This window comes from Nipponia nippon, unplaced genomic scaffold (assembly GCF_047370975.1).
Source record: "Nipponia nippon isolate SJK-2023a ecotype South Korea unplaced genomic scaffold, ASM4737097v1 scaffold_10, whole genome shotgun sequence".
Taxonomy (NCBI): Eukaryota; Metazoa; Chordata; class Aves; order Pelecaniformes; family Threskiornithidae; genus Nipponia; species Nipponia nippon.
This window is the reverse complement of record NW_028262291.1, coordinates 38,400,371-38,411,305: the sequence shown is the minus strand read 5'-3', so window position 1 is coordinate 38,411,305 and position 10,935 is coordinate 38,400,371. Positions and strand designations below refer to the sequence as shown.

Here is a 10,935-nt window from a genome sequence, read left to right as displayed (position 1 = left end):
TTACACTTTCTTAGGTAGAATTCAACTTCAAATATGCATTAGTTCTGTAATGAGTCAACATTTCTGGATGAATGATCCAACATAAAAAATTTTGTCGTGTATATCTCTTAGCAACGGAGAAATTACAGCCCTAATTTCATAAAATAACTCTCGTGTTTATTAAACCCTTTTTTTTTGCACTATGGATTGAATGCATGAATTATCAAGAGTTGCCTTGGGCATGATATTACAGGCAGCTGTCTTGCACAAGAAAAATGCTTGATGTCTTGCTGAAGAACAATGAAGCCACCACTGGACAAGCAAGAACTACCAACTACCAGGGTCTTTCAGTTGTTGGGCCCATTACAGTCCCTACAAAAGCACCAGCAGGCAGGACAGAACAACAGGCACAACCACAGAGCTCGCCACAGCTGCTGGGTCCAGGGAACGGCTGCATGTGCAAGGTGACAGCCGCTTCTGAGAAGTGAGGACAGGGGTGAAGGCAAGGACAAACAGTAATCGCAGCTTTCCTTCCCCGCTTCTCCTTAGCAGCAGAAAACTGGTAAAGCCAGCCCTTCCTGTCCTCTCTCTCTCCTGTGTTTTTGCTTATGCTGCTGAACAGACTGGAGCCAGTTTTGTGTTTTTTAGTTCCTGTGAGAATATGATCCACTGTCCTAGGATAAACTTTCAGAAAACACAGTTGATTGAATGGGAGTTTTACCTTTGGTGGGTAGTTGCACAGAGCGATGCTGGACAAAAAAAATTAGGGGGGTTAGCTCTTTTTAACAGGTGTGCAAGCCATACAGTATCTTCAAGACAGGCACTCAATGAGTGGCCACTCAGGTGCTAATTACATTTAAATATTTGCACACAAGAGTGCAGCAGCCTTACGGTAGCTGTCACAGCCCTATAGTATCATTCGTAGTCTTATAGTAAAGTAACAGGGGAAGCTTCTGAGCAGAAGTCCTGTTTGACTGGGACTGACAGTCTAAACACAGTTCCATTTTTATATTCTTGTTTCAGAAGCTCACACATTTGCTAAGGAGATGGCATGGTCAGGGACCTTAACATAGCCAGACCTCCTGACCATGCTATTGGCATGATTCTTTTTCTTCTCTTTTATCAAAGCAGAAGGTCATTGAAACAAATGGGGAAGGAATTCATAGGCTTTTGAGTACTGAGAGGAATAAAATATCCAGTGCTGCATAGCTCTTTGGCACAGTGTATCACTATAAACCCTGTAATACTGCAAAGTGTAAGCTGCTATTCCAGTGCTGTGACAGTTTCAATGTATCGAATTTGACACCTTTTCAATAAAATAGGCTAAATTTAGATAACCATATGCTCATGCTGACAAGCTAGCTTCTCCCTGATATGTGTTTTCATGAAAGAGAACAGGAAGGCCTCAAAGTTTAATTAGTTTAAAGTGAATTCAAAATATTGTATTAATTTACAGTAGAAAGGTCAAGTTGTTGAGCAAATAGCAGGGATGAATATTTTCTACTTATTACACTAAGATTCAGCTGTACAACCTCCATTAATGTTAATAGGAGTCATGCTGCCAAATTCAAAAATCATACTAGAAATACTTTATCTGTCTATGCTCCTACTACATGTGTAATAAACACTATACAGTTAAAGCCCCTTCTCTTTTGACTGCCAGCTAGACAAAGTTGAAGAGTACATGCACACAAGCAAAGCAGACTTTGATCATTACAGATGTATTGTGCTTCAGTAACTTAAGAAGATGGGTTAATTTCAATATTGCATTCCAATCTTTGCATCATGTTAAGGGATTTTTAAACATCCACTTGAGAAATTTAAAAATTAATGATTTTAAAACAAAACTCTCTCAGTAGTACCTAACACTGCCTTTTTGTTAGTAAGACTGCAGGTAATATACAATGGTATCTGTTCATTTATGTGTGATTAAACCATAAAGACTGATTTCATTTAGTGTATGTTATTTATAAGACCAATGTCACTCTAAAATTAACTTATTTTTTTAATGTGTCCTACTAAACATTGTGATTCCCTTGGTTGTTCATACACCGTGATCTTACTGGTCTAAAAGTAAGCCAAAATCTGAGATGCACACCACATAGCTGAAGGCAGAGAAAATCTTCACTCTCCACTTACATACAAATTACATGAATAAATGCAGGAGACATAATTTCTTAAAATGTAGTAATAATTAAAGTGAGAAGTAAAAACCTTCAGTTTTGGTGGTTTTGGGGCGGTTGTTTTGTTTGGTTGTTGTTTTTTTTTTACCGAAACCCACAATTCCAATGATACATAATTGGCTGCCTCAAAAAAACTCACTGTATTTGCTGACACTATTTAAGAATTACAATACCTTAAAATATGTGCAGAATCTCAGTTAATTATGATCATTAAAAAAGAAAAACAGAAAAATTACACATCTCTAGAGACACAATGCAAATAATAACCAGAATATCGAACTGAAGAATACACCACACAGAAAAAAAAAAACACACACACAAAAAAAACCCAGAAATAAGCTGTGACATTAATGTAAAAATGTTAAATCTTTTTTAGAAATGTTTTCTACCCCTTTTATAAATGGAGAAACCTCAATAGTTTCAAGAGGTAGAAATACGATGTGTTTCACTTTGGGGAAATTACTACAAATATACAGCAGATACAAAAAATTATTTTCTTGCTCTTATGAATTATATTCCCACTTGCATGTGACAAAATGGTGGTAAAGAGCTGAACGCATTATCTTTCTATATATGTAAACTAAATATTGCTCAAGTACACTTGCTTGTTGGCATTTAAGAATGTCAGATGTGGACTCTTCCCTCTGAGAAGCTGTACATATATAGAATTATACACATTCTTACACAAAGTACATTACTAGAGCAGGTTTTGTTTTCTTTTTTCAAAGGAGAAAGTAAAGAAATTCCTATGGATGTTATCATTTTTCAAAACACCTGAATCTCCAGTACATCACATGCAGTGCAAATGTGAAAGGCCCTTTATATTTAAGTTCTAACCATGCAGTAACTCCATTCACAACACATGTTCACCACAAGTCACCCTTGAATGTGAAGCTTTAAGTCTGATTGCTCCATCTAAGTCTGCTAGATATCCATGTCAAGTACCGTCTGTTTTCTGATGGGCAAATTTTCTGATGGCAAAATGGTTTTAATTGCAGACCAGTGGTGAAGAATGTGATGCATTTCAAAAAACCTCCAGATATGTTAAATTCACGAAAGCTAGGGGTGAAGCTAGGGGTATTAGTATTCATGATGGCTTTGGACAGTGTAATGTGCCATTTAGGGTATTCAGAGAAAATCTGTAAAATATTTGTAAATAATTTCTAGAATTGTTTTGCTTACCTAAGAGATAATGCAAGGAATCTTGTATATTTGCTCATGAATGTGTTCTGGACATGCTTTTATCCTTAAACTGCATAATAAGTAGAGAAAAGTAAGTCCATAGCCCACCTGTTTTTCCTTAATACTTACAAATCCTTACTTTTTCCCCAATTTTGCTGTTATATATGCTTCCTTAATCTTATCTCCTCACAGCATGTAATTCTAATATGCTATAAAATCCCAGCTCAATGTTAATTTTTCAAAAAAAAACCTTACAGATTTGACAAATAAAGCTTGTCATTGAAAAGGAAACCATCTCTTCCAGAGGCAATGCAGCTTTACTGGTGCAAATAATTATTTACTTTAGCACTCCTCCAAAAAATATTTTGTTTACAGATTTAAAATATAGAATTAACTATTAATAACACTTTTTAAAAAATGTAGACTGAGACAATTTCAACTAGAAATCTTTTCATCTTTCTCTGGGAAAAAAAAAATTAAAACATTGGTCATGATTGCATCAGAAACTTAACAAAATATTTAAAAAATGAGTGTTGCATTTAATTATGTACCATGACATATATTTATAGAGAAATCATATTCAGCAAATGTTGTTTTCAATGAAGGAAACTAAAAGTCCAGAATTGCTTAATCACTGTAGGATGTGTTAATTATTCCTCAGGTACTGGTAACCTTTCTCTGTCCTTTTTAGCCACATCACATAACAAAAAGAGGTAGATTAGTAGAAAATTACCTTACTTTCACATTCTGTTGAATATAGGAGAGATTCTCACTTTGAGACATCAGAGAGTCATTGTATATGTGGGTTTCCACAAGCTAGAGATAAGATTCATCCTGTATTTCAGCCACCACTAGGAAAAAGCAGATAGCTTTTAATGCAACAAAGGCAAACCTCTCTTTAGCTATAATTCAGATACACAACTGCTCAGCTAAACTTGCTAAAGCAATTAGTACAGCCTATCCCTCCAGAAAGGAAAAGGGCAGTTGTTAGGTTTTTTGCATGTTAAATATCTGGTCAGGTCACTGCACATAGTTGTAAGGATACATGCCTGCGCATTACTTGCACAGTTTTTAACTGTCTCTGGATATGTGACTTCTTCTGTATCCATCTCTGAAATTCAATCTGTAACAGAGTAATATAATTTAGGTAGAATTCTTTTAACAATCTTGCATATATTTAGCTATTTATATATATACATGTATATGTATGGTTTATTATTAATGCAGTGCTATGGAATTCTCCATATCTGCACTTATTTCATGGGCTGCTGACTCCTGATTGACTTCTTTAGTACATTTTAACAGACATAATATGAAGCACTTCCTAGTGAAATTTTTCTTCACAGAGATATTATCAGAGTTTCATCAAGAGGACGGTGGGGTTTAGAATCTGGTGTTAGTAGCTGATACTAACCTACTATGTTTTCTGAAAGCTTACAATAAAATAGAATTTCTGGGAGAAGTATCCCAAAATGTCCAGGGATGAGCGTGCAATACAGAAATAGTGTAATCTCTCCTGTTAATCTCATGAAATAGTGGAACTGAGTTTTCCCCCAGCTGGGAATTGACTTGGTCCCACAGAAAACAAAGTCACATAATTGAATTAATGAAGAATAAGACCAGACCCTAAATGAGGAAAAGCTATGCCTGTTTTCTCCTCATAGTCTTAATTTTTTTATTCCTATTTCTATACTTGTACACCAAACAAAAGCCTCCAACCTGTTTCACTGAAGGAGCAAGGTGGAACATTTATATTCAAACAAAATAAAGCCAGAAGGATGCAAGGACAATGTTCGTCTGGTCCATCCTCTGGCCCTATAAGAAATGTATTCTTTTAGATGGGCATGAAAATAACTCTTCCTCACATTTAACCTTTCAGGTACATCTTTTCCTATGGTTCTACATAGCAGTGTTTCTGACTTCTCTAGCGTAAAACAAACTAAAATCCATCTCACCACTTCCGTGATTCATTCATCTCAGTTGATCTTGTCGTTCTTCAGATTTTCCTTAAGAAAGATGAAAACCCTTATATTTATTCAAAGTCAATGGTCTCTAAAATGGAACTATTTATGGGAAGAGTCAACTCAGCTTCCCCATGTAAAAATGTAGCTAGTTTTCATTATATAAAAAAAAAATTCCTAATTTTTTAAAAATCTTTTTATAGAATCTCATTGCAACGTATATATACCTAGTGAAATGGTTCTAAACCCCTATGTAAATAGTTTTTGAAATTCACACAGGTTAAAGAAGCACAAGATCAAGCCTATGTAAAAATGAAATAGTATCATTATTTTATGTAAATTTTAAAATTCCATGGAACCAGTAGTGTATTAAATTCTATTGCAGTTTTCTATAAGAACTTAGTGAACATAATTTTTGTTTGCACGTATGATGACATACAATACTGTCCACTAGTACAAAACAGGGTATAGAATGAATAAAACAAACATGAACTCAATTTTCATATTTAACGTCTGATTCTTCCTAGATGTCAATGGCAAGACTAATTCATTTCATCAAGGCAGGAGCAAGACCTAAGTGGCCAGTAATGTGCCCGTCAGCTTCATGTTCACTCAGTTCTGTTCACTTAACACACTTTTCCATTGCTGTGACAATTTTAAAGCATTTATTCTGTAAATGAATAGTCAGCTTTCATGCAAACAATCCATTAGCATTAATCATATGACTCTCGTGTGATACATTGACAAAAAAAGTGATTGTGATATTTCTCTTTTCCATGACAAATAAGTAGTTGGTGAGAAATGAAAAATAACAATTCAAAAGGAAGGTTATAACAATTGATCTCTTGGCACCATTTAATTTCTTTCCCAAAATATGAAAAGCCTTATTCTATTTAGCATAAATAAGGAGGAGGGCATTTCTGTTGATCAAAATATGAGTCTTTGCCTACTTTATCACTGATCCTGTTGCATGAATTAACATTTGCATTTCCTTATATATTTGTCTTAGGAAAATTCTAAAGAATCCCAACTTACTGTAGTACAAAATGTGCAACTGCATAAAATAATGGAATGGACAGAGTCACTGGCACTGACTATTATAAACAGATCCTTTCTTGGTCTTATCTAAAGATTTCTAAGGTATTAAAACCTTACAGCTACCAAGGCATGCACCTTCACTAGAGTTTGACTAAATACCGCTATGCAGCCACTGGAAATAACTTGCATTAGGGCTTATTCCTAACAGGAAATTATGCTGAACCTGAAGCAAAGCTCAGTGAATTCAGTATGAGTTTTTTCCTTCAACTTCAATTGGCACTGGATCAAGCTCTTTGCACACAATCTCCCATGTCTTCAACATTAAAACAATGCCTATGACTGTCAAACAACATTTTTCCCTTCAATATCTATTCAAAAGGAGATTTTGCAAACCATCCCAGGACTCTGCAAAATGAAAATCAGACTTGGATTTGTGTGTTAAATAATAATCTTCAGAAGCTTGTTATACTGCAGATGGAGATTTTAGCTGCCATGTTGTCCTTCTAAAAATAACATGCAGTTTTCCAGTGAGCATGCAGTCAACTAGCGATATCAGTGTGCATTTATATCACAGAGAATGACTTGAGAAATCCATCTTTATAGATTTCTATAATCAAGTTGGAAAACCTGTTCATTTTATACATAAGGAAAACTACTTTAAAAATCTTTAAAAACATGACACATCTCAAAGTCTTTTTATGTTTCACAGTGGAAGAAAAAAAAAACACAGATGAAAGTGATAATGAATACACTATCTAAGAATTAATCGACATTTTTTTAAATTACAATGCTGGCAAACCACAAGAATGAAACATTAAGGTATTTACTGTAAGCCAAGAGGAAAAGATTTATATGCATTATCTCCAAGCCAAAATACAATAAAATCCATTTTTAGGCTTGAAATAAAATACAATCAAAAGGCCATTTGTGACTCTGAGCCCCTGTCTCCTTCTTATATTATAAACTATCCTCAAATTTTCCAGCACCATTTTGGCCCTTGTCTTTAAAGGGCAGATAATATTCAATTAGGAATGCACTTGTATGTTTTTATAGTCCTGATCCAACTCCTACTGTTGCCAGTGGGCTATTTTCTGTTGAATTCAGTGGGAACTAAATAAGGTCCTTAAGAAAAACTTATTATCCTATATTAAAATGCTTGCTGTTAACAGATATTTATTTGTGACTGCCTCAGTGGCTTACCAAGTAAGTTGACGGGACATGAACAGTGTATTTCTTGAATCAGCTGTAAGGCAGAAAAGCTGAGGCTACTATTTGGATTCCCTGATGGAAAGCTGCAGTTGTTTCACTTATAGGTAAATGTACTCTGGCTCTTCTCAATGTGACCTTGGCGGCCGGCTGCGTTGCCCTTAGTGTCAGCAGAAAGAAGGCTGTTTGTGTCAGTGGGCTTTGGATCAGGCTTTAAAGGCAGAGAAAGCTTGCTTAAGGAGGAAAACAGACATAATGAATAGTCCTGTTTTCCTAGGTTTTGTCACTTAGAGTTTAGAATACCAATGAGACACTTTAAACCCTGAAGAATAATTGTTGTAAGTCAATTATTTTGACCCTGTATGTTTTTACAGTTGTATACAATAATAAAGAGCAAACCTCTCTGGCTTACAAAAAAAGGCGAGTACTTTATTTATCAATAGAGATTTTAGCTGCTTTTTACACCATTGCAATGACTAAAAAAAAGCATAAAATGAACAAAGGAGAGTATAAAATCATTTTATTCCAGCTGGTATCCCAAGACAACCTTTTAACTAAGTACAGAGTTAGATGTTTCAAGTATGGCACTTATATAAATAAGAGCAGAGAGAAGGTGATATATTCACAGTTAAAAGCAATGAACTCTGTTCCTTTGGTATGCGTGTCATCATAGGTAATTGTAGGTAAATACATAACTTGGCTGGCATGAACCAACTCCATCTTATTCATGCACATATTAGGGAATGAACTGAAATGTACTGATATATTTTGCAGATCGCAACTAATGTAAGATGATTAAGGGCTCTGGTGTGTGTGTGAGGACAGGCAAACAAAAAAAATGGCAAAATTATATTCAGCATTTATTGTTCAGCGTAACTAATTGATGCACAAACTATGATAGAAAATAGCTAGCAATACACACCAGGGATAAACTCTGTGATTTAGACAAGCAAAATAATATAAGACATCTGTGAGACAGGTGAATGCAGATATCCTGATTGAGCTGTGGTCAGGTTCCTTACAGTGCAATTAGCCTCCTTTTAAAACATGCTTACATCTGCACATTGCAACAGTTTCCCCCACCCCACCCCACCCCATATAGAGTATCCTTGCAGATTTTTAATATGAACATTCTACACGTTTACAACGAGTCAGACAGTCCAAACTGTAAACTTAACCTAATGACGACCAAAAAGCTGTTCCACCGACAGATAACACCCAATCATTAGAAAGAAAAGTAGGAATAATAGTAGCTGTGCTGTAAGGCTAGATCAAGCATGGTTTTATAGCTGTTTTTTCAGTCTTTTACATAGCACTGCATTTTGCAGCTAGTTCAGTAAGTGCAGATCCAATACCTTAATGGCTTTCTTGGTGGTTTGATAAAATGCTTGCCTAAGCAATGTACCTTTCTCTAATGGTGTCTGGGTCTGTTCCACCTGGCACAGTGTTTCAGTTCTGTCACAGCCTCACACATAAGCTGAGTCACTTGACTGAGTCCTGCCAAAGTTAGGCATGCTCATTCTTGGCAGGTCCTTATTTCTGATTTCGTATATGGATTTCCTTTTTGCCTGTACTCCTCTCACTGCCATTTTGATCTTTCTCCAGCCCAAGTGGTTCAGTTCTGCCAAATTGAGCACCACACAAATCCCACTGACAGCAAACATGAATACCAAGAATACAGTCTTCTCAGTGGGTCTAGAGACATAGCACTCTACTTCTTTAATGCAAGGGTATCTGTCACATTCGTACATGGAAGGGACATTGAATCCATACAGAAAATACTGTCCCACTAAGAATCCAATCTCTAGGGCATTTCGAAAGACCACTTGGATGATATAAAATCGAGAAATGCCTTCTTGCCTCCTCATCTTTGACTTTGTAGTTCTGATAGCAGGGTTGGGGATTTCCTTCACTTCTAAGCAGTCGGGTTCTGCCTCTTTGGTGGAGTTCTCAGTGTTCTGCAGCACCCCATTGACAATCGTGTTCTTGATTTTCTTACTGTCCTCACGCTTCATTGAATCCTGGTCCCTCTCCAAGGTGAGGAAGACAGTGGAGTACCTCCGTTCCCTCTGCTTAGCAGACTGGTGAACGGAGTACGTTATGAAGCAAAGGCTGGGAGTGCACACCATGATGATCTGGAACACCCAGTACCTTATATGCGAAATAGGGAAAGCCTGGTCGTAACAAGCCTGGTTGCAGCCTGGCTGCAGAGTGTTACAGACAAACATCGTTTGCTCGTCATCGTACACCGTCTCCCCTACAATGGCCACAATGAGTATCCTGAAGATCACCACCACCGTCAGCAGGATCCTGGAACAGAGAAGCCCGTCAGTGCGCGCCGCCGCCGCCGCCGCCGCCGCCGCCGCCGCGGCCGGGAGCTGTCCAGTGCTGAGCGGGCCCCGGGCCGCCGCGGCCCCAGCCCGGCTCCCGCCGCCGGCCCGGCACCAGCCACCGCCGGCGGCGGCCCCGCTCCCGCGCAGGAGGCGCGCAGCCTGCGCGGCATCGCCTCGGCGCGGCCATGTGCGGCCGTGCGGATCCGCCGCTGTCACAAATCTGGGGCGGCGGGCAGCGCTGCCCCCCGCCCCGACCTCGCTTTGGAGAAAAAGCGATCACAGGGGCCGTTAGAGCCCCGGAAGCACGGCAGGGCGCGGCACGGGGCTGCTCCGGCCGCGGGACCCCGGTGGCGGCGGGGTCTCCCCGATGGCCGCCCGCTGCCCTGTGGCTCCTCGGGGACAAGGGCGGCGGCGTTTGCGGTGTCCCCGCGCCGGGGTGCCCGGCGCCGCGCGCACACACACGCACGCACGCACTCAAGGCGCGCCCCGCAGGAGCCCCGCGCGAAGGGTGCCCCGCACGGCCGGGACCCGCCGCCTGCCGCCGGCCGGCCCGCTCGGACAGGAGGGGATCCCCCCCGTCCCCCCGTAGCTCCCCCGTAGCCCTTACCTCCCTATCATAGTAGAATGCTGCTGCACGGCAGCTTCCAGTAGCCTCTCTAGAATAGTCCATTCCCCCATCGCTGTTCATCCGGAGACAAAGACTTTGGCAAGCGGAGCGGATCTCTTCACTTCTGCCTTCCTTCCCCCCGCCCTCCTTTTTGGTTTGTTTTTGTTTTTTTTTTTTCAGGGGGAGGAAAAACAAACAAAAGAGCAACCCCTCTCTACCGCCCGCAGTCCGGTGGCGGGAAGGCGGCTGGAGGCGGCAGCCCTGCCGAGGACTCCCGGCTGGGCTGGGCTGGGCTGGGCTGGGCTCGTCTGGGCTGGGCTGGGCTCGGGGCCCCGCGGCGGCCGCCACCGGCCCGGCCCGCTCGGCTCGTGGCGCGGCGCGGCGCGGCGGACCCGCGGCGTGGAGGGAGGAAGGTTGGCTTTTAATGTCTTGCTGCCGCTAATCTG

The 10,935-nt window shown here is 39.9% G+C and overlaps 1 protein-coding gene across 1 annotated transcript; it reads right to left on the bottom strand.

The window, feature by feature from the left end:
* Window positions 1-8,672: 8,672 nt before the first annotated feature.
* Window positions 8,673-10,610, bottom strand: GJD2 (gap junction protein delta 2). Its single transcript, XM_087746817.1, has 2 exons — window positions 10,490-10,610; window positions 8,673-9,859 (listed from the first exon to the last, which is right to left on the bottom strand). The coding sequence occupies exons 1-2, from the start codon at window positions 10,558-10,560 to the stop codon at window positions 9,016-9,018; spliced, it is 915 nt and encodes a 304-aa protein (XP_087602943.1). The 5' UTR covers window positions 10,561-10,610; the 3' UTR covers window positions 8,673-9,015.
* Between the last annotated feature and the right edge of the window lie 325 nt (window positions 10,611-10,935).